The 24,982-nt window shown below is 39.3% G+C and overlaps 1 protein-coding gene across 10 annotated transcripts in view; it reads right to left on the bottom strand.

The window, feature by feature from the left end:
* The window catches only part of MYO6 (myosin VI), a 164,757-nt gene that overhangs the window by 83,258 nt on the left and 56,517 nt on the right, over nt 1–24,982 (bottom strand). For 8 of the 10 annotated variants that reach the window (XM_054490230.2, XM_054490233.2, XM_054490231.2 and 5 more), the window contains 3 exons: nt 11,509–11,672; nt 6,342–6,411; nt 511–584 (listed from right to left, as the gene is read on the bottom strand). In XM_054490230.2, the coding sequence (XP_054346205.1) occupies nt 511–584; nt 6,342–6,411; nt 11,509–11,625 (261 nt within the window). In that variant the 5' untranslated portion in view covers nt 11,626–11,672. Of the gene's footprint in view, nt 1–510; nt 585–6,341; nt 6,412–11,508; nt 11,673–15,870; nt 16,023–24,982 lie in introns of all 10 variants that reach the window. The other 2 variants (XM_063666342.1, XM_054490229.2) reach the window with 1 other exon arrangement.

Here is a 24,982-nt window from a genome sequence, read left to right as displayed (position 1 = left end):
GGCTCTATGGTCAGCATTCCTGTGTTCTTAGTATTTCCTCAGATACTACCTCCTATTCTAATTTACATTTTTTTCCTCATTCAAATTTTTAATTTCAATATACATTCCTTATAGGCTGCCCTATATTGTCTTCCAAACAATGTGGAAAGTGAATCAAACATATCTACAGACATACCAAAAGTCAAAAATCAAAACCAAAAACCATTATAGTGCTTTTAAAAATAAATTGGACATTTTTAAGTCCAAAAGATATTAAACGACACTCTGAATTCATTATTTCATCCCACAAATACTGATTAAGTGCTTTCTGTGTACCAGGCATGTTTTAACCCCTGGAGTTCGAGTTGTAAATTAGAAAAAAATCTTTGTCCTCACTAAGCTCACACTCTATTCAAGAGGCTCAGATCAAGCATGATTTTCTGTTAGAAAATTTCAAGCGTGACAAAATCATAGAGTACCACATGAAATAATTATCTCCACAAAAACTTATACTATAGGTAAAATACTTACATAAATTCTGTCTTTACTATATCGAACTTTGATATTATGGAGCAGTGTGGCTTCATTTAAATACATTAGTGAACCTAAGACATAAAATTTATATGTCATCAGAGAATTGAAGAAAACAAATAAAATAAAGCAATACTATCTTAATCTGAATCACTTTCACTTATCCTAAAAATCAATTGTTAGGTTACATTTAACTCCATCTTTTTTAAAACCCTGGCTGATGTAAACCCTAGAAGCTGATTTAAATACGATCCAGTTTACATGTGTGTTACAGTGATATTTTTAAGTAATGAATTTTCAACTAAAAGAGTAAACCTAGTGAGTACTCGTTAATGAAGGTTGATTAAAAAGTACAATTCAAGAGGGAAAAAAGTACTACAATAGATAGCTCTGATTTTCATATACTTCTGACACAACAAAGTGATGACACCAATCCAATCTGATACTCAGAATTTCACAGATAAAACACAAAAGATAAAATTTTAGAATGGGAACAGACCATCAAATCATTCAGGGAGTCCTTCACAACTGACATAATGAAGACTCCCAGAGAAATTATGTGTGTCTTAACTGAGAATATGAAGCTAATTAATGGGAGAGTTTGAACAGATAAATCTTGTTTGTGTGACATCTGCTCTACTGAAGTGTCCGAACTGACTCCCAATCTATTCTCCAAGTCCTTCAATCTCCTGAGCTCTAGCTAGAGTAGACAAAAACCACTCCTCTTCTCAACCACCTTGTTTCTGTTATTAGCACCACCATTTTCTCTGTCACTGAAATTGTAAACCTTAGTCAACACTAAAATCATCTTCTCTCTCCCTCCTTATTCTAAACCGGTTTCCAAATCTTTATGCCATGTAAGAAAGTACAGCACAGGGCCAGCTCATGGCAGGTACTCAAAGCATAATCTGAACCTCTCAACGCATCTCCTTTCTTTCCATTTCTACTGCTCCAATACCAGTTTAGTTCTCATTACCTCTTTTGTGATCATGGTAGCCTCTTGTTTACCTATTGCCTCAGTCTCTCTCCTCTCTAATCCAGACTTCTCAGCACATTAACTAAAGCAGAGCCCTCATCAAATCTTTCTCCCCATAAAATCATCACTGGGTCTCTATCAACATCCAAATTCACGTCTGATCAGAGCTCTTAACCTACATTCATGACCTTTTCATATAATTTTCCACAATTCACCTTAATACTAACTTATAGGCAGACTGAACTATTTATTAAATGCAGGTATCATTCATCTATCCGCTTCCATGTAGAATATCCTCCACATTTCTAGGTGTCAAAAATCTACCTATTCTTTAAGGTCAGTACAAAGGTTACCCCACAAATGACACTTACCCATTATCACCACCACCACTAGAACTACTATCTTCTTTGTAATTTCTTTATGGTTCTTACCACACACTGCCAGTGTTATTATGATAATTTTACATATCTGATTTTGTCTACTAAATCAGATCCTTGCGGGCAAGATGTTGCCTGATTCATTTGTTTGATCCCTCACTGAAATCGCTCACGTGCCTACACTGCATGTATGTCTAACGTACTATTCAACACCTAACCAATGGTGTCAAACAAGAGCCTCTTGCCGTAACTACCTCCACAGACTGCCCATCCATCTATACTCATTTAGTGCAGCCAGTTCACTTTCACCTCATTGCTTTTTTTTTTTCTTTTTTTGAGACAAAATCTCACTCTGCTGCCCAGGCTGGAGTGCAATGGCACCATCTCAGCTCACTGCAACCTTCACCTCCTGGGTTCAAGCAATTCTCCTGCCTCAGTCACGTCACTGCTTTCTAGTGCCACTTAGGGCAGAATAAAAGAGTAAGAAGTGGGTGGAGGCTACTAACAGCTGAATGGCAGCTTTCCTTTAAATTAAGGAAGGATATAGAGAGGGTTAGGCAGCAGAGGTATTAATATATCTGGTTTGGGTATGAGGTCACCTACCTTTCTATATCCCTAATCTTCTTCCATCCTTGTCCCCTGGAGCCTGGTCTACATGTTCCTCTTTCTTTACCCAAAGCACTCTGTTGAACCACTCCCCATCTCTCTCACTTTCCTCTGAAACACCTGGTTGCATGATGTTGTCACTGCTTCCGCTAAGTAAAAACCCGTAATCCTACAGTACACTTCCCCTGTGAATGCTAATCATATAAGCCTACACAGACATGGGAATTACTACTTGCTCTCCTATCTTTACTTCTTCCACACTCACCACCTACCTTTTCAGGGATGTGTGTTTATTAAACCAAATAAATCCCTAACTGATGAAGCATCTGCTGATGACAATAAGAATTTGGACAGGAGGGTATTCCTCTGAAATCATGCCACACAGGCCATTCCATTTTCAAGAAGACACAGAAAAACAGAGAGGGAGAGGAAAATATTTGCAACCCTGTTTTGCCAGAATGTGAAATGCTAAGTCCCAACTGCCTACATCTCCCTAAAGGTATGACCTAGGGATGTTCACAAGGGCCTCACAAATAACTTCCTGCGCTACCAAATAATTCCTTCCTCCTGTCCTTTCCTAGTAGTCAGTCCTAGGATTACTTGGCTTGGCTATTTACATGCATATCTTTATGTAAACTGTTTACCTTTTATGCCTAATTATTAACAGATTTAACTATACCCAAAAGAATATTAAAATTTTGAAACAATTTAACATAAGACATATAACAAAATATTTGAATAAACAATTAGTTTCTTTATAAACGCTGTTTTAATAAATAAATATATAACATATATAAAAGTTTCTAATGAAGATTAGGTATGACTTCATTATTAAATTTAGATATCTGACTAGAGAGTTATCTGAGCATTTAAGATCCTGCTTAATCATTACAGCTCTGGCTCACTAAAAGAAAAAAGGAATCCACAAACAACTTCAACACAGAAGTCAATCCATTCTAAATACACGTTGTTGTAGAAGTCGTTCCATTACTGAAAAAGAGACTGAGGCAACTTTTAGAATTCTTTCCGATTTTATTTATTTATTATTTAGAGAAGGAGCTTCACTCTTGTCACCCAGGCTGTAGTGCAATAGCGTGATCTCGGCTCACTGCAATCTCCACCTCCTGGGTTCAAGGGAGTCTCCTGCCTCGGCCTCCCGAGTAGCTGGGATTATCGACGCCCACCACCATGCTCAACTAATTTTTGTACTTTTAGTAGAGACAGGGTTTCACCATGTTGGCCAGGCTGGTCTCAAAGTCCTGACCTCAGGTGACCCACCCGCCTCAGCTTCCCAAAGTGCTGGGATTACAGGAGTGGGCCACTGCGCCCGGTTCCTTTCCAATTTTATACTCTATACTTTATTATTCTCAACATCTAATAGACAATAATTCACAAAGAACATTATGTGCCATGAAAGTCACAGTAGCTCAAAATCAGCATGGAAAAATGCTATTATTTTCCTTTTAATTACTGACTTCACATGCCCGATATTCCTATTTGTGTGACAATAACCAACAGTCAAACAGCAAAATTAACATACTAATTTCTACATATAAAACTCTTCACATAGAAAACTCAGAGCTATAGCTCGGTGCAGTGGCTCACGCCTATAATCCCAGCACTTCGGGAGCCCAAGGCAGGCAGATCATCTGAGGTCAGGAGTTTGAGACCAACCTGGCCAACATAGTGAACCCCATCTCTACTAAAAACACAAAAATTAGCTGGACATGGTGGTGCACACGTGTAGTCACAGCTACTCAGGAGGCTGAGGCAGAAGAATTGCTGGAACCTGGGAGGCGAAGGTTGCAGTGAGCTGAGATCACGCCACTGCACTCCAGTCTGGGTGACAGAGCAAGACTGTCTCAAAAAAAAAAAAAAAATTTAGATCTAAAAGTAGATAATAAATGTTGCTACACTGTTAAGGCACTATTAAAAGACAACACATAGTGGGGTGGGAGTAAAATATCCTCATCATTGTCCCTACCTCCTCCATTAAACAACAAAAAAAAAGACTTCACATGCCTCCGTTTCAGTAGAACCTTCAACACATACTTCAGAACACTCTCTACAGGCATCAATCATTTAATCTTCACATTACCGTAATATAAAGAAGAAAAGAATTTTAGAAATATGCATGTGAGACCCTGTGTGTGTGTGCATGTGTGTGTGTGTGCAAGTGTATAACACAAAGCTACCACTATAGCTTTGTGTTACAGTGTGTCATTCAGCAGAGGACAGTGATATGGTGGCATGCCTCAGATGAAAGTACTAAGTGACAGAACCACTGCAGCTGGAAACCCTACATTCTAAACTCAACAACCAAAGTTGTGTTAATAATGTGCTTTCAGAAAAGGGTCTTCAGTAGGGATGGGCTACTACCTTATGAGAATAGTTAACACCCACACATTAACATTGCTGCCATCTGGCATCACCAAGGAAACCACCTGCCAGAGGCAGCAAATACTGAGGTTGCAAAAATTTAAAAGTTAGACAAGCATAGCAAGACAAAGCAAATGGAAAGAGAATGTTTTAAAATATTAATTTAAGAAATGGATTAAAAACTATTCAAAACCATTTGTTACATTTAGAAACATACACATTAATAAATGAAAAGGACTGATTCCTAGTTCTGCGTACCCTAGCAAGTATTAGCAGAACAAAAATTTGTATTTTAGATATGGTATAGTCTCATTCCTTATTATTTTATTCTGACTGCTATTCAAAAATGTATTATTTAATCAGACAAACTCTCCAGCAATTTTGGAAAGGAAGGGAATTCTACATTTTTTTCCTCAACCTCTTGCACCTAATAAAAACAGCTACCATTTATTAAGAGTCATTAGATGCGGTGCAAAGCACTTTATATCATCTCTAATCATACAACATACACATTACTTCCATTCTACAGATGAGAATTTCAGAAGAGAGATGAAATGTCCACGAGCAGACAGTCTCCTAATAACACAGTCAGAATCAGAATTTAGGCTTGCCTAACTCTACAGTTACAGTCCATGGCTCCCCATTACTCCCACTATTCTACGCTGCCACCATTCTACATATGGGCGTTTTATAGGCTTACTCAAATGTGAATTCCAGAGAAAAACAATAATAACAAATCTATTGCTTTCTCTTACCTTTTCTTCTCAAATGGAAAGTTTTTAGTATTAGGTACCTTGACAACTGTACATAATTGTTAACACTACCTTTTCTTGTTAAATGGAGAGTTGTTAGTGTCAAGTACCTTTAATGAAATCCATGACAAGTGTACATAATTGTTAACACTGCTGCCCCCAATATGAAATGATTACTGCTTAATCTTAAAAAGAATAAACATTGGCCTTTTCCATCGAGAAGGGCTTTTTTCATCAAACATGCCAAGATGTGATAAGTCAAATTAATGCTGTGTTTTAATATAATCGTTCTGAAATTAATTTTTCAATTACTAATTATATAGAATTTTTGTAAATGCATGTTTGCTTCAAACGGTGATGTTAAATGACTCCTACTGACTCAACTTCCAAATTACTGAACCACATATACTACTATAAAAACCACCTGATTCTAGATAAGGTTCAATAACTTTCAAAACTGTTAACAGGAAACCTTTAGTTCAAGCCTCACAGTAATTAACATTCCCCACATTTATGCAACTCAAATAACACCAAAAGAACACTCAAGACTCTTTCACCAAAATGCAAATGTGAGACAACATGGAGGACTCGAGTTCCTTCATTCACATGAACATTCGTGTCAAAAGACTAGACTGTTTCTGAACCAGCATAGTGTTATCAGTAATATAACCACTAATTTATTTTTTAAAAAGAACAGCTTCCTTTTCTGTGCAGAGAGTTAATTTTTAACTTGGTACTTACAGTTATCTTCCACATCTTTTTTACTGTCCTCTTCTGCAGGAAACACTTGGTTTATGAGAGCCAAAAATGTCTAACAAGCAAAACAAATGCTCATTAAACTCAAGGCTTTTAAATAGTAAGAACAATAGAAGGGCTTAATTGGTTGCATACACTGTAATAGTGGCAACAATATGCTCTTTATTAAAATATAATACAGATCCTACTATTTAACAAGTCATTAACCCCAAAACAGAACAATAACTTTACTCAAAAATATTATCTACTATTACTGTGGACATGAAATCAACAATAAAAATCAGTAAGTAAGTATCCTAGGCTCTAACACCTAGAGAAGGACAAAAAAAGAGGTATATTAATATTAAATTTACATACATATGCTATTTAACAATTTTTTTTAAATAAAATGTTAATGTGGTAGATACAGCAATTTCAGTGTTTTAAAAAAGGAAAAAGTAACCAGGCACAGTGGCTCATGCCTATAATCCCAACACTTTGGGAGGCCGAGGCGGGTGGATCATCTGAGGTCAAGAGTTTGAGACTAGCCTGGCCAACATGGTAGAACTCCGTCTCTACTGAAAATACAAAAATAAGCCGGGCGTGATGCGGCACCCCTGTAATCCCAGCTACTGGGGAGGCTGAGGCAGGAGAATCCCTTGAACCCAGGAGGTGGAGGTTGCAGTGAGCCGAGATCATGCCATTGCACTCCAGCCTGGAAGACAAGAGTGAAATTAAATCTCAAAAAAAAAAAAGACAGAAAAAAGTAGCATTCAATCAGATATAACCAGAGGGTTATATTAATAGCTATTGTTTCAGTAAAATATATTTGACACAAACTCCTGTACAAAAATCTGTCAGAAATATAAAAAGTACCCAAAAATATTTCATCTGTAAAATTACAAGTATCCATGAATACTTATATTTATCACTTAAATGCTATAGTAGACACTGCAGAATTAAGATAACATCTCGTAAGAGAGAACAAATGATCTCAAATGACATCCAAAGAGAATTAAATTTTAATCCATGCCATTCTCACAGTTATTTATAAGCTGATACAGTACTTCTCAAACAATTACAATTACTCTTGTGGATGAAGTTTCTAATTGTATCAAAGAAAACTGCAGGGAAAAATGGTTCAATTATTTTAAAATAATATTTATAGGGGTGTGTGTGTGTGTGTGTGTGTGTGTGTGTAAAGCTACAACTATAAAGAGTAAAATCCACGCTGCTGGGACTACCTCAATTCTAAGTCACACCCAATGTAGAAAATTGTTATGCCATAAAAACTCTGGAAGTTAATTACTTGGAACCCAGTACATATGTTGTTAATGTTATAAATGTGGAGAAGTTTGTAGGACAGGCCACAAAAGCAAAATTAACCCATAATGTGCATTAAGTATATTAATGGTCATATAAAACAATCCACAATTTATAATAATGATTCTATAGGAAAATGCATTCAGAAATAACTGCTAATGTCATATATGTATGTGCCCAACTTTCACAGCCATGGCAAGAGGGTTACGGGCTCCCCAGACTTCAGGGTTTAGCTCTGCCTGGTAGGAGCCACGTCAAATTAAAAAGGTTCCAAGAAGTTAGATGATGAGGGGAGTGGGGATGAGGGGAGGCCAACGACAAAGAGTTGCTGGAATGAGAAAGTTAAGAGCAGCCTAAAAGGCCAGTAAGGAGTCCTGAAAGGTGTTTTCTCTCCCTCCTTTATTCCTTAAATTATCACCAGCCCCATCTTCCTCTCTCCTTAAAGAGAAAATGTTTCATTAATTGTTTTCTCTTAGAGGAAGGAGGCTTTTTTCTGCTAAAAACATGTCTTGATCACTCAGCATTAAACACCTACCACAAGTCAAATACAGAGCATCAAGCTCTAATGACAGAATAAAATAGACCCTGCACTTGAGAAGACTACATAGTCTAGTAGGGAGGGAGAGACAAAGTAAACAATTATCTCTAATAAAGATTAAAGGAAAGCTAAGAATTTATACCACTCCTCAAAGGAAAAAGTAGTCAACAGTCAATTCTACTGAATGGGGGGGAGGGAGAGATTGGGTATCTGTAGAAAAACTTCATAAACAAGGTGACCTCAATCAGAGTCTTAAAAGAAAAATAAGTATTTTCTAAGCAAAAGGATATGGAGATTGGCCAGGTGCGGTGGTTCACACCTGTAATCCCTGTACTTTGGGAGCCCCAGGCAGGTGGATCACCTGAGGTCAGGAGTTTGAGAACAACCTGGCCAACATGATGAAACCCCATCTCTACTAAAAATACAACAAATTAGCCAGACATGGTGGTGGGCACCTGTAATCCCAGCTACTCGGGAGGCTGAGGCAGGAGAATCTCCTGAACCCAGGAGGCAGAGGTCGCAGTAAGCCAAGATTACGCCACTGCACTCCAGCCTGGGCGACAATGGCAAAACTCCGACTCAAAAATAAATAAATAAAATAAAGAGCGGGTATGGATAGTGGCACTCCAGGCAGGAGCAATGTGAGCAATGACACAAACCACATAACATCACCCGGGGTATGGTAAGGACTTAATACTTGCAGAAGAGAAGGAGAAAGAGGCACACAAGAGTAAGAGTATAAAGGGGAGACTTGGTTGACAAAACATAAGACCAGCAAAGCAGACAGGGAAAAGAAAATGCAGACCCTTCTATGCCATAAATTTAGGGCTTCAGCCTACAAGGCTTCAGAGCGGCTTCTTACCACTGCTGCAAATACAGAATATGAAACCAATTTAGTGGATTAAAATAGCTTTCTTTTTTTTTGAGACAGGATCTCACTCTGTCACCCAGGCTAGAGTGCAGTGGCACAATCACGGCTCACTGCAGCCTTGACCTGCTGGCTTAAGTGCACTTCAGCCACCAGAGTAGCTAAAACAGGCATGTACCACCACACCAAGCTAATTTTTTTAAATTTTTTGTAGAGATGAGGTCTCACTATGTTGCCCAGGCTAGTCTCGAATTCCTGAGCTCAAGCAATCCTTCCTCCTTGGACTCCCAAAGTTCAAGGATTACAGGCATGAGCCACTGCACCTAGCCTAAAACAGCATTTTTAAAAGAATAAAAGTTATTAGAAATTATTAGAATGCATAGCATGTGCTAAGAATGTTTCTTTTGATCAACTGTTTCATTTATAAGTAAACACACACAAACACTACACACACAGTTGTTGAAATGTAAAATTTATTTCTTATAAATTCACACACATACATAATACACATACCTAATGCAACGTGAAATCTATTTTACTGTGGGTCACAAACAAAAACTTTGAAAAGCCATTGCTATCAAGACATGTTCCTCACTCCCTCATCTACACTTCCACTGCGCACACACTGCACAAGTGTCCAAGACCAGTCCACCCCTTTATGTACTTAATTCCTTAATAATTATTTCGAAGCTGATGATCTCTAGGCAATGAATGAGCTAAGCAAAAGATTGCTTCTCTTAAGGATCTTTTTAACTGTCTGGTTATTACAGCAGTCTGCTTATTAAGACCCTGATCAGAAAGTAGGGAGGAAAATTAAGATTAAAGGTAATTTCTGAGAACTTGTTAATCCTCAAAAAAATTTTTGTGGAAAAGACGTACACTTTAGTTCACAGAATTACCTACAGATCCATGAAATTTATATCACTCCCAAATGTAAACAGTTTTTATTGGTTCTACATATGTACCTGAATAATATTAATAAGGCACAGTGTAAAGCATATTAAAATATTTAAAATATGAAAAAGTGTATCCCCCTTAAATCAAGTTTCTTCTATAATTGAACTGAATTGTTTTGTCACCTGTAAATACAACAAAATATACATAACGACTATATATAAACACCTAGGAAATACACTCTCAATTTCATTTTGGTCTTCTGATTTACTGTGCTTATAAAATATGTTAAAACAAAAATCAAAAGCCTTCAAATATGTAAAGTAATTGAGTTTATTTTTTTAAACATGTACTGAATTGTAAGTACAAATAGGTACCTGTTAATAAGAGGAAAAACCAGAAACACTTTGTCTTTCCTGTCCTGAGGGTATCTTTAACTGGCCTCCTCTAACATGGCACATTATACATTATGCATTTCAGTTCCTGTGTTGTTTACAGTAACAGAATAGTTTTCTCTGTGAAAAGACCTCAGGAGAGATCCACCTTGTTTTTCTAAGGTTCCCAGAAGGATGGTAGTCATATGGCATTAGTTAGCCATGTATCATAGAATATAAATTATTCATGAACATTTTCTGTCTAAAGTAAACAAGAAATGACATCTACAAAATTTAATTTAGTCAGAAGAACTGTTTAACAGGCATACTCATTAAACTAAAAATTGTGGACATCTATCATGGGAATAAGATATTACTGTGCTAAGATAGCTAAGAGTTGAAAAATAAATCAATGGTGGAACCAAAAGAATAAAAATAGATTATTTCCTCTGGAAAACTTCCCCTCACTCTCTGAGAATGGAGTGAAGTTCCACAAAAACAGACTGTATCAGTCTCCATGAAGACTGAAACAGGTATTTACAATGATGCCTTCTCTGTAAACGAGTCACAACTCCTAGTCACTTTTCCCTCAGACTTTCATTTTGTTAATACTGTCTAGTTTATGTCTAAGCATACAAAGAAATAAATACCATGTGTACAGAATTAAAGCATCTATCACAAAAATGATAGCAATAATTTTAAGTGAACAAAAAAGACTTTTAAAAAAGACTTTATAATAGAAGCTAAAGCAAAAAAGCAAAATCTGATATCCCCACATTCACTTTTCATATTTTTACTTTGTGACATGTTGATCACAGACAAGCTAATAACTTTAGTAATGTGGCACAAGAAATTAAAATGTCTTTATTGTTTAGATTTTATCATATAGCTAGTTCTTAAGAATGAAAGGCTAAGAACTGGATGATCAAAGGGATTTGAAAAAAACAAAGAATGAAAGGCTCACTAAATTTCCATCTGATTTTATCATAGGGCACCATTTTTTCCCTAGGGCACATAGCTCTGATTTAATCAAAGAAGTCAGGAGAAAACAGACTCACTTACCAGAAATATGCTTTCCCAAATATCTACTTCATTAAGAAGACAGACCTAACTCTTGTGAAAAAAACACCCATTTTTGAAAGAAATCATATTTCAACATCGTTCTGAGAAACTCACCTTGCCTTTCTGATTCAAGGGTTCAATTGTTAAGCTGTCGGGGCCAATATCCACAATATTGCCCATCTGAAATCCATCTGTAGGGTGTGGCGCCCAAACGGGCTTTCCATCCTCCATTTTTGAAGGAGGATCCACGATCTCCTGTTTCCACTATCCACTGTCACCTGTTTCAAAGGAACAAATACAGCAACATGAATCAGTTTCAAAATATATATAAAACAAATAATGTATCTTTTTCAAAAGTTCACATGTAAATCCCAACTAACAAACCCATCTACCCATGCCACGTAAAATCCCCACCTCCTCCCTTGCATCTTGCTGAACTCTGCCCCCTTTATCTACCTTTTTTTTTTTTTTTTTTTTTTTTGTTTGAGACAGAATCTCACTCTCTCAACCAGGCTGGAGTGCAGTGGCACAATCCTGGCTCACTGCAAGCTCCGCCTCCCAGGATCACGCCATTCTCCTGCCTCAGCCTCCTGAGTAGCTGGGACTACAGGCATCCACCACCACACCCGGCTAATTTTTTGTATTTTTAGTAGAGATGGGGTTTCACCGTGTCAGCCAGGATGGTCTCGATCTCCTGACCTTGTGATCCGCCTGCCTCGGCCTCCCAAAGTGCTGAGATTACAGGCGTGAGCCACTGCGCCCGGCCCCCTTTATCTACTTTTAGATAAGGCCAAGCAGAGGTTGTTCCACCCTCAGGTACACCTGCTCTACCACTGCCTTCCTTCAGGTATGACTGCAGTAGAGTACAACGCTCTGACTAGAACAGAAGCAAACAATGATAGTTTTTACCAGTTGAGTGTAATTTATAACAGTACTCCCTTTTGCTACCTAAAGTATTCTGCATTTGCACAATAAATTAAACAGTCATAGGAATAGATATTATTGTGGGGAGGTAACTAAGAGTTGAAAAAAATAAATCAACTGTGGAAGTAAAAGGATAAAAAGAGAGATTATTATCTCTGGGAAACTTTCCCTCACTCTCTGAGAATGGACTGATGTGCTCCCGAAGCTCATCCTCACGGAACTACTCAGCATGCCATTTTTGTTGTTTTCTTATTTTCCACTGAGGTAAAACTGACATACAGTGAAATGTACAAATCTAAGTATACAAGTTGATGAATATGGACAAATGGATATAGCCATTTATGAAACACTTCAGTCAAGGTCACGAGTGGTGGCTCACGCCTAGAATGCCAACACTTTGAGAGGCCGAGGCAGGAGGACTGCTTGAGGCTACAGTGAGCTATGACTGTATCACTGCAATCCACTCTGGGTGACAGAACGAGACCCTGTTTCTAAAACAAAACAGTTGTCTCATGACTCCTTTTGGTCAATAACTATTCCCCATGGGCATTCCTACTGTTCTGTTAGTTTCTGCCTATTCCTGAACTTCATATAAGTGGCATCATACAGTATGTATTCTTTGGTGTCTGGCTTCTTTCATTCAACAAATTGTTTTTGCTTTCAACATATTTAACCTTGTTGTGCGTACTAGTCCAATGAATGACTATACCACAATTGTTCACCTATTGCTCTCTTGATGAACATTTGGATTGTTTACAGTTTTTGCCTAATGTGAATTCTAACCTAATTTTTCCATTATCCCTGTATGGTTTCTTTCATACTTAGCATTCTGAGATTTAATATTCATAATTCTGTCTCTAAAGAGTAGCCAAAACAATCCGTGACATGCAAAATATTTTGTTTTAATGAGCCTGGATGTTATGAGACTAAAATGTAACAATGGATCATCTGATGAATGATCCCAGATGTCATCTTGACAGGCACTTATTTTTTCACTACTTATCTACATTTAAAAAGAAAAGCTGATTCATGTGCCATAATCCTCCTTTTGTGTGGCATTCTCAAATGTGGGATCCTCATGTGGATGCTCTCAGGTGTAGTTTCATGAAAGTCAAGGACGTTTGGCATACAGTTCATTCAAAAGCGGCTAACTATTGGCATGTTTGCAACTTGCTTGTTGGTTGATGTCGTCTATGCAGTGGCTACAAAGTGAGTTGCTTTCCCTATCCAGCAAACGCTATCAGATTTATATATAATTCCAAGTTGACAAATTAGATGAAGAGTCTTCATAGAAGTGAATCAATACCACTACTTCAGACTTACATTACCACACATACATCTATACACTTTCCCTAATCATATCTAGTCCCATGGCTTTAAATACCATTTATGTACGAGTGATGCTCAAAGTTGTTGCTCTAGCCAAAACCTCCATTGAGATCCCAGATGTTTACTTGTCTACTGGACACCTCTTCATGAATGTATCTAATAGGTGTAACATAATTATTATGTTATTATTGCCATGGTCTACCACTCCAGCTTGCTCTTCCTTGTATCAGTGAAGGCACTAACAGCACTCCTTCAAATCAAACCGGAAATCAACCCCAATCCCTTGAGCTCCTTCCAAATTCATATCACTTCCTTAATGTTGTCAGCTTTACCTCCAATAGGCATCACAAATCCAACTCCTTCTCTGCATCTCCTCTACTGTCCTAGTTCAAATGAACATCATCTTTTACCAGGACTTCTGGAATTAACTCAGCTGCCTGCTTCTACTCGTGCCACTTCACACGTATCACTAGTAACACTACCAAAAGGTAAATCTAATCATTTCATTTCTGTTTCATCAGGACTTGGACTATTCCTCTCTGTGTCCCTAAGGCCCAGCACACAGTAAGCAACTCAATATTCACTGGTAAATGAATGAATTGTTCACACAGTTTTGGAAGAGTAAAAGCAGGTGTAGACTTAGAAGAATTGAAATATCTTTTTCTTTTTTTTTTTTTTTTTGAGACTGGGTCTTTCTATCACCCAGGCTATAGTGCAGTGGTACAGTGATGCATTCATGGCTCACTGCAACTTTGACCTCTCACATTCAAGACATTCTCCTATTTCAGCCTCCCAAGTAGCTGGGACCATAGGTGCATCCAGCTAATTTTTGTAATTTTTATTTTTTTATATACAGGGTCTCACTGTGTTGCCCAGGCAGGTCTCGAACTCCTGCGCTCAAGCAATCAACCTGCCTCAACCATACACAGTGCTGGGATTACGGGCGTGAGCCACTGTGCTCATCCTGAAATATCTTCAAATTCTATGCTCAGCCAGGAACAGTGACTCACACTTGTAATCAAAACACTTTAGGGTAAGGAGACAGAGCAAGATGGCTTAATAGAAGGCTCCAGCAATCACTTCCCCTTCAGGAACACCAAATTGAACAACTACCCACCCAAAAAAAGCATCTTCATAAGAACAAAAAATCAGGTGAGCAATGTACCAGTTAAAACCAGTGCCTGGTTTTAACATCACATCAAAGAAAGAGGCACTGGAGAGGGGAGCAAAACCAGTCTTCAACTCTCAGCACCACCCTCTCTCTCCCCACCCCTTGGCTGCAGCAATGGTGATGTGGTGAGAGAATCTACAGGCTTGTGGGAGGGAGAGCTCACAAACAGAGCATTTACAGAAGCCCTAGCCAGAGGCAAATAGTTCATCTCAGCAAGCCCCACTGCAGGCTAAATTGCTCTGGGGTCCTAAATAAACTTGAAAAGCAGTCTAGACCACAAGGACTGCATTTTCTGGGCAAGTCCTGGTGCTATGATAGGCTCAGAGCCACTGGGTTTGGGGAGCATGTGACCTAGTGAGAACACCAGCTGGGCGGCCAGGAGTGCAACTCACAGCTCTATTAAATAAAGACTCCTTCCCTCCGTTTGAGAGGAGAAGAGGGAAGGGTAAAGGGGACTTTGTCTCGCAACCTGGATACCAACCAACTCAGTCATAGTAGAATAGAGAACAGGGCAGGTCCTGAGGCCCCCATTCCAGGCCCTAGCTCCTGGGCATTTCTAAACACATCCTAGGCAGAAGATAACTCACTGATTTGAAGGGAAGAACCCAGTCCCAGCAGAATTCATCACCTGCTGACTAAAGAGCTCCTGGGGCCTGAACAGTCAGCAGTGGTAGCCAGGCAATACTCACCATGGGTCACAGGTGAGACTGAGAGCTATGCTGGCTTCAGGTATGACCCAGCACATTCCCAGCTGTGGTCGCCATGGGGAGAGACTGCCTCTGACTGAGGAAAGGAAAGGGAAGAGTAAGGGGGACTTTGTCTGGCAGCCTGAGTACCAGCTCAGCCAGAGTGGGTTAACGAGCACCAAGCGGGCTCCTGGGGTCCCTGATCCCCGGCCTTGACTCTTGGGTGGCATTTCCGGATGTGCCCTGGGCCAAAGGGGAGCCCACTGTTCTAAAGCGGGAGATTCAGGACTGGCAGCATCCACCACAAACTGACTGAAGAACTCTTGGGCCTTGAGTGAACATCGGCAGTAGCCAGGCTGTACTTGCCATGGGCTTGGGATGGTGGTGGCCATGCAGAGAGACTCTTTGCTTGAGGAAAAAGGAGAAAAGAGTGGGAAGAACTTGATCTGTGGCTTGGGTGCCAGCTCAGCTTCAGAATACAGCAGCAGGTAGATTTCTAAGGTTCTTGATTCCAGGCCCTGCCTCCCAGGTGGCATCAATCCAAAAGAAAAGGACATTAATGAGCAAGAAGAAATCATCTGAAGGTACAAAACTCACTGGTAATAGTAAGTACACAGAATATTCTAAAACTATAATTGTAAAACCATTTAATATAATTACTATGGAGAACAGTTTGGAGGTTCCTTAAAAAACTAAAAATATAATGACCATATGATCCAGCAATTCCACTGCTAGGAACATAATCACGAGAAAGGAATCAGTATATTGAAGAGATATCTGCACTCCCATTTTTACTGCAGTACTATACTCAATAGCCAAGATCTGGAAGCAACCCAAGTGCCCATGAACAGAAGAATGGATAAGGAAAACATGGTGCATATATACAGGGGAGTATTATTCAGCCATGAAAAAGAAAGATCCTGTCATTTACAATAACATGGATGGAACTGGAGGTCATTACATTAAATGAAACACGTCAGGCGGAGAAAGGAAAACTTCACGTTCTCACGTATCTGCGGGAGCTAAAAAAAAAAAAAAAACTGCAACAATTGAACTCATGAAGATAGGGAGTAGAATGATAATTGAGGCTGGGAAGGTAGTGGGGTGGGGAGTAGGGATGGTTAATGGGTACAAAAATATAGTTAGAATTAATAAAATCTACTACTTGATAGCACAAGAGGGTGACTACAGTCAACAGTAACTTACTGTCATTTAAAAACAACTAAAATAGTATACTTGGATCATTGTGGCACAAAGAATAAATCCTTGAGTTGCTGGGTACTTCATTTACCCCAATGTGATTATGGCACACTGTACGCCTGTATCAAAATATCTCATGTACCCCATAATATACACACCTACTATGTATCAACACAAAAAAAAAATTTTAATTTTTAAAAAAAGCACTTTGAGAAGCCGAAGTGGGAGGATCACTTGATCCTAGGAGTTCAAAACCAGCCTGAACAACACAGCAAGACTCCACCTCTACAAAAATCAAAAATTTTAAATATTAGCCAGGAATGATGGCATAGCCCTGTAGTCCTGGCTACTCAGGAGGCTGAGGCAGGAGGATGACTTGAATCCAGGAGTTCAAAGTTGCAGTAAGCTATCATTGTGCCACTGCACTCCAGCCTGGGAGACAGAGTAAGACCTTGTCTCTGGGAAAAAAAAAAAAAAAAAAAAAAACCTAGGCTTGAAACTCAGCTCCACCACTTTCTGACAAGCTCTTAAGTAAGTTATTTAACCTCTTCGATTTTTATCTTTGTCCTTATCCATATGGTGGGATATCACTTACCTTTCAGAACTGCTGTGAGGATTAAGTGACATAAAACTGAGATCACTGTTCTACTGGCACCCAAAAGATACTAGTCATACCCCTCCCCCTTTCCCTTTTCCTTCCCCAGTATATCCCTTGTTTGAAGCCACCAGTCAGTTTCAAGACAATAGTTGTGGTAATTTTAAATACAAACAGAAATTACAGAATAGACAGTAGGGATCATTTAGGAAAAATTACCTGAAATCACTGTGTGTAAAATTTGTGACAGTGAAAAAAAAGAAAAGAAAAATCACAGCAAAGCAAAACTCCCAAGGTCCAAAAAAGAAAGGCAAATTAAACTTCGAACCACTTTCCTATTTTCAACTATTAACTACGACTTCCCAGTTAAGGTAACAAATTTAAAGACACACAGCTAACATTGCTCCTTCATCAAAGCCCTATATCTACTGTACAGAGATTCTTTACAAATACATCAGCCCATGAGGATGGAGAGAAGCAAAAAGGAGAAAACAGAAGCATTTTCTAATTTGGAAAGCAAATGGTTGAGAGGCAACCAACAGCAACCACAAGAGAGCTGAATTCCAAGGCATGAATTCGAAAATATGAAAACCAACCCAAATTATACTACAGAATCCTCAAAAGATACAAGAAATTCAGTACGAGGTTCCAGAACAAGGGTGAAAAGAAATCTAAAATAAGGAAAACTAGGTGAAAGTTTTTTGAGAAAGAGATTTCCTAACACCAACCACACAAACTCCATATTGATGGAAAAACTGCCCCCCGACCCCAATCCCCACCACCCCCACCAAGAGAGGTCTACAGCCTGTTCTCTGGAGAAGACTCTGGAATGAGAAACACCAAAAACAATTATGGGTACGCCAAAAAAAAAACAAACAAACAAAAACAAAAACAAAAAAAAAAACACTGCTTAGGAGATAGGGTCTCACTTTTTTGCCCAGGCTGGAGTGCAATGGGACAATCATAGCTCACTGCAGCCTCGAACTCCTGGGCTCAGGCAATCCTCCCACCTCAGCCTTCTGAGCAACCAGGATTACAGGCATAAGCCACTGCACCTGGCCGAGACTCTCTCCTTGACCAATCAACTTTAATTAGGCTCCTCTGAGGCCTCTCCTCAACTAGCCCTCAACCTTGGCCTTAACTCCATTCTATCTCTGACAGGCCTGCACAGCCCAGTTTTAGCAAGAATCCTGCTAAATCAATTTAGATAAGACTCCCCGACCCCTGATACTTGATCCAGTTCCAATCCCCCACCTTTCATGTCATAAACCAAAAATAAAATCCTAAGCCCCTAACCAACTGAATGGGGATCCCTCTTGGATGGGGGAAACCCAGAGGAACTTGAAAAACTGAATTCCCAGCCAAGACAGGAAGGGAGGTCAGACATGCCTCATTATACACCCCTCCCTTTTGGAATTTAGGCACAACTGACCAATAATAACATTAAAATAGAGATCATAAGACTGACAAAACAGATTCTTTGCAGCAATAAGACACATTTCAACCTGACTCTGGTACAGCATCACATGCCAGATATCAGACCCTGAAGAGAATCAAAATATTTTACCCCAAAATATATTTCTTTGACATATTTTGAAATGGCCCTGCAAAGCTGTCTTTTATGGGGGAAATTTGCATCTGCAGAGAATTTCATAGTAATTAATGCAGCCAGGCATTTCCAGGATGGATTTAAGCGAGATTAACTAAGTCTGACATCTTTTAAGGTCTGAAAAGAGACATTTACCATCATTCTCTCTGTAGCTTGCTACCTATGAAGCTTCTCTACATAACAAGAACCTCAACATCTATGGATCTTTTTTTTTTTTTTTTTTTGAGACAGAGTCTCACTCTGTTGCCCAAGCTGGAGGGCAATGGGGCAATCTGGGCTCACTGCAACCTCCGCCTCCAGGGTTCAAGCAATTCTCCTGCCTCAGCCTCTACAGTAGCTAGGACTACAGGCACCTGTCACAACGCCCAGCTAATTTTTGCTTTTTTTGTTGTTTTGTTTTTTTAGTAGAGACAAGGTTTCATCATGTTAGCCAGACTGGTCTTGAACTCCTGACCTCAAGTGATCCACCTGGTTCGGCCTCCCAAAGTGCTGGGATTACAAGCCTCAGCCAGCACGCCCGGCTGACATCCCCCATATCTTACCTGGAGCATTTCTTTCTACTGACTTCAAGTCTTTAGACAAAGCTTAACTCTTTCAACTGCCAATCAGAAAATCTTTGAATCCACCTATGACCCATAAGCTCCCCATTCCGCCATCCCCCGACTTCGAGATTTCCCAGTTTTCAGGCAGAGGCAGAATCAATATATACCTTCCATGTATTATGTCTTCGCCTGTAATTCTTGCCTTCCTAAAATGTATAAAACCGAATTATAACCCAACCACTTCACACACACTTTTTCAGGACTTCTTGAGACTGTTCATCGGGCCATAGTCATTCATATTGGCTCCGAATAAACCTCTTTAAATATTTTACAGGACTTCTTGAGACTGTTCATCGGGCCATAGTCATTCATATTGGCTCCGAATAAACCTCTTTAAATATTTTACAGTTTGCTTTTTCCATTAACACTCTAAGTCCTTGACCTGCCTTCAGCAAAAATCCTGTTAAGTCAGTATGGCAAGACTTTCCATGCCCTTGATGTCTCCATGAATAATTTTCCATCCACTGACCCACTCGCTCTGTTCCTTGGCTGTAAATCCTGTGAAAGGAAAAAAATCTCGGAACCCCAAAATCACTAAGCCAAGGAAAAAGTCAAGCTGGGGACTATGTCAGGCAGGCCTGCCTCCCATTTTCTCCCTAAACAAGATAGCTACAAACATTTTTTAAAAAGTTACATGCCTCCCTCACAATTTGCCCACATGGAAATTCCTTGTGGATGAAGGATAGCCAGAACTCAAAGTCATCCCGCTGAGGCTCATGTGAGACAAATGCATATCTCATTGCTTCTTCTACCATATTGTTTCACTAAGCCAGACTAGGGCATAAGATTATTTCCTCTACCCTCCTCTCACATGTAAATTGTGTATTCTGTGAAAGGCTAATCAGAGACTCAAAAGAATGCAACAGTTTGTCTCTTATCTACCTATGATTTGGAAGTCCCCTCCCCCTGCCTTGAATTTACCCGCCTTTCCAGATGAAACCAATGTACATCTTACAGAAATTAATTGATGTCTCATGTCTACCTAAAATATATAAAACCAAGTTGTGCCCTGACCACCTTGGGTACATGTCCTCAGAACCTCCTGTGGCTGTGTCACAGGTGCATCCTTAACCTTTGTAAATTGGTTTCAAAATAAACTTTCTAAATTGGTTGAGACCTGTCTCAGATATTCTGGGTTCACAATCCCCAGCTGTCTCTGCCATATTCAGGAGTTGAGGCCCATCTCTCCCCCCTACTGCAGTACCCCTTGATATGAACTGAAAGTACTGCTATGGACTGAATTTTGTTCCCCTCAAATTCATATGTTTAAGCCTTAACCCTCAATGTCTCTGTATTTGGAGACACGGCTTTCAGGAGGTAATTAAGATTAAATGAGGTCGGAAGGGTAGGGTTCTAATTAGATAGGATTGGTGGCCATATAATAAGAGGAAGAGAGAGAAATAGATCTCTCTCCGAGTACATGCACCATGGAAAGACCAAGTGAACACACAGAGAAAAGGCAGCCATCTATAAGCCGGGAAAAGTGCTCTTATCAGAACCCAACCACAGTGACACACTGACCTCAGATATCCAGGTTACAAAACTGTGAAAAAAATAAATTTCTGTGTCAGAATACAAATGTTTGTGGTATTTTATTATGGCAGCCTGAGCAGTCTACACTTCTAGCAGACTAATACCACCCCTACCACAAGAGTCCTTGAATAAAGTATTCCTTGCTGTTTTAACAAGTGTTAGAATAATTTTTCTTTAACAACATAATAATAGAAATGAAGTATGCACTAGAAGCTATAGAAGATAAAGATGAGGCAACCTTTCAGAGTTAAGATAAAATGGAAGAGCGTCAGAGGCATGTGAACCAGAGCAACTCCATCTTGAATAGGAGGTGGGTAAAATAAGGCTGAAACCTACTGGTTTTTAGACATTTAAGGCATTCTAAGTCACAGGATGAGAGAGGAGGTCAGCACAAGACACAGGTCATAAAGACCCTGCTGCTAAAACGGGCTGCAGTAAAGAAGCTGGCCAAAACCCATCAAACCCACATGGCAACAAGAGAGATCGCTGGTAGGATAATCAAGAAATAAACACAAAAATGGGCAGCCAGCAGCCTTCGGGGCTGCTCTGTCTGTGGAGGAGCTATTCTTTATTCCTTTACTTTCTAAATAAACTTCCTTTCACTTCATGGACTCATCTGAAATTCTTCCTTGTGTGAGATCCAAGAACCCTCTCTCTTGGGGTCTGGATCGGGACCCCTTTCCTGTAACAATAGAAAATAGGGGGAAAAGAGAAAAAGGAAAATAAAATGTGAATATGAGACTAGTAAAAATAATCCAGCATCAAAATACCAGGAAAAAAAATCCCTCCACATGCCCACCCCCCAAAGAGAGAGGAAGAAGGCTTTGAAATATCCAAAGAAAATATACCAGAACCAAAAGACATGATTTTCTAGAGTCCAGTCAAAATTTCCATGGAGTCCTCAACAATGTACTAGAAAACAGACACACAGAGACACCACTGTCAAATTTCAGAACACCAGAAATAAATAAAATGTGCTACATATTTCCAGAGAGATTAGTGAGAAAAGAAGAAAAAAGAACAGGTCCTTCTAAGGATCATTAATCACAATGGCTTCAACAGCACTCAAAGCAGTAAGTAAATAAAACAATGTTTTTAAAATTCTGGAGGAAAATTAATTCTAACCTAGAGCTCTATACAGAGGCAAACTCCCAGTCCAGACTGGAACAATATGATCCAAGAGACAGCCACGCTGAGCACTGTCATCAAAGACAGTCACTGCCCAAATGACTGTGGCCCAGTTCAGTTTTTTATCTGTGCTGAGACCAGCTCTGTCAGGGAGACTCTAACCCAGTGGTACTAGAGGAATTAAAGACACACAACACAGAAATATAGAGGTGTGAAGTGGGAAATCAAGAGTCTCACAGCCTTCAGAGCTGAGAGCCCCGAACAGAGATTTACTCACGTATTTATTAACAGCAAGCCAGTCATTAGCATTGTTTCTACAGACATTAGATTAACTAAAATTATCGGATGGGCCGAAATAAAGGGGTGGGTCTGGCTGGTTATCTGCAGCAGGAACATGTCCTTAAGGCACAGCTCACTCATGCTATTGTTTGTGGCTTAAGAATGTCTTTAAGCAGTTTTCTGCCCTGGGCGGGCCAGGTGTTCCTTGCCCTCATTCCAGTAAACCCACAACCTTCCAGCATGGGTGTTATGGCCATCATGAACATGTCACAGTGCTGCAGAGATTTTGCTTATGGCCAGTTTTGGTGCCAGTTTATGGCCAGATTTTGGGGCACTTGTTCCCAACAATCTGAACATGTCTTAATTCTATGTGATGATGATGTACTTCTGCCTGGAAGAAGCCATGGACACTCACTTCCCCCTTCTATTAATTTTTTTTTTTTTGAGACAGATTTGCTCTGTTGCCCAGGCTGGAGTGCAGTGGCATGATCTCAGCTCACTGCAACCTCTGCCTCCCAGGTTCAAGCAATTCTCATGCGCTGGCCTCCCAAATGGCTGGGAACTACAAGCATGTGCCACCACATCCAGCTAATTTTTTTGTATTTTTAGTAGAGAAGAGGTTTTGCCATGTTGCCCAGGCTTAAATTAAGTATTACTTTGTATCTAGTGCAAGGTTTTCACTAGAATAAACCTCTTTTTTTAATGTCTTCATTTAATTGTTTTTGGAATCCTAAATATTTAAATACAAATTATCCTTCATTAATGAAGTCTGATTTATTCACCCCACCAAAGATGACAAAATTCTTTCAGATATGTTAATATCTGTTCCCAGAAAAATCTTTCAGAAAATCCATGTGGTCAATATTCATTCTAACTAAACATGTTTGCATATGAAGAGTACTTAAAAAGACACTCACTCACTATAAGGGAAATTTTTAAGACAGTCTCAATTCCCAGTGCTATTGTACTAGAAGTCTTAAACACATTCTAACTTTCTAACTACATATACTTTGCACAAATACTAAAAGAAAAAAATAATAAGAATTATTGGGGTTAAGGAAATTTTAAATCTTGGAAATTCCTACAGTTATTCTAAGAGAGATAATTCCCCATCATCAACTGAAAATTATCTTACTTTTAGTACTTAATTGACAATTGATAATGTATTTTTAATGTAAACACTATAGTAATGTGTAGAAGTAATCCACAGAAGTACCATGTAATCCACAGAAGGCAATCCGTGGCTTTTCAAAGCTACTACACTGATTTTTCATTTTTTCTGTGTCAAAAGGTTAAAAGTATAGCACCAGGAGGCTCCCTGGGGAGCAAACTTATTGCAGGCGAGAGTAACAAAAACACACACCACTATATTCTCTTTTATCTGCATCTCCAATGATAACTCCAATAACAGCTATGTATGTATTAAATACTACAGGCAGAATAGGCAGATTCATATCACAAAACATGAGCCGTTGCCTGCTATGTCACCATTATTTTCAAAAGTTACCCTTTTAGAAATATAGTTAGGTTAAGGCCGGGCACTGTGGCTTGCACCTGTAATCCCAACACTTTGGGAGGCCGAGGCAGGTGAATCACTTGAGGTCAGGAGTTCAAGACCAGCCTGGCTAACACGGTGAAACCCCATTGCTCCTAAAAATACAAAAATTAGCCAGGCATTCTGGCTGCACCTGTAATCCCAGCTACTTGGGAGGCTGAGGCACGAGAATCACTTGAACCAAGGAGGCAGAGGTTGCAGTGAGCTAAGATCGTGCCACTGCACTCCAGCCTGGGTTGACAGAGTGAGACTCTGTCTCAAAAAATATATATATATATATGTGTGTGTGTGTGTGTATATATGTTTATGTGTGTATATATGTGTATATGTGTGTATATATGTGTATATATGTGTATATATATGTATATATGTGTATATATGTGTATATATATGTATATATGTGTATATATATACGTTAGGGTATTAGACGTTAAGTACCAACTAAAAGTAATTTGGGTTTTGGCTGTAAGTGCTAGAATAAGATATCAAAAAGGAGAAAGCATATGGCAAACAGAACCCTTCCAAGACTGCCTTACAGAGTCATTTATTCTGTTAACTATTATTTATTTAGCCACCTACCATGTACCACATACTGCCAGGTGTTGGGGGAATAAAGGTGAGCAAAAAGAGACAAGGTATCTGGCCTCAGGGAGCCTTCTATCTAATAGGAAAATCATCAATTAGAATAGAAGAGTAAACAGAATTGGCAAAATCCCTACCCTCAGGGATCTTAAATTCCAGTGGAGGTGAGTGTGAAGGGGTGGGGTAGATCTATCAAGTTTGCCTTTTAAAAAGATTACTCTTTCATCTGGCCAAGCCCTGGCCTTGTTGATCAAAACAATGTTATGTGCACCTTTGGCACACAAGTTTTAAACTGGCAACTCCTCTCACCTCTATCAGTGTATCCTAAGGCTATTAGCTTCCCTGGTATCCAGATACTGTGAGAAAATGGCGCACAAGGTAACAGTTGGCTGTGG

This window comes from Pongo pygmaeus, chromosome 5 (genome assembly GCF_028885625.2).
Source record: "Pongo pygmaeus isolate AG05252 chromosome 5, NHGRI_mPonPyg2-v2.0_pri, whole genome shotgun sequence".
Lineage (NCBI taxonomy): Eukaryota > Metazoa > Chordata > Mammalia > Primates > Hominidae > Pongo > Pongo pygmaeus.
This window is presented reverse-complemented; position numbering and strand designations above follow the sequence as displayed.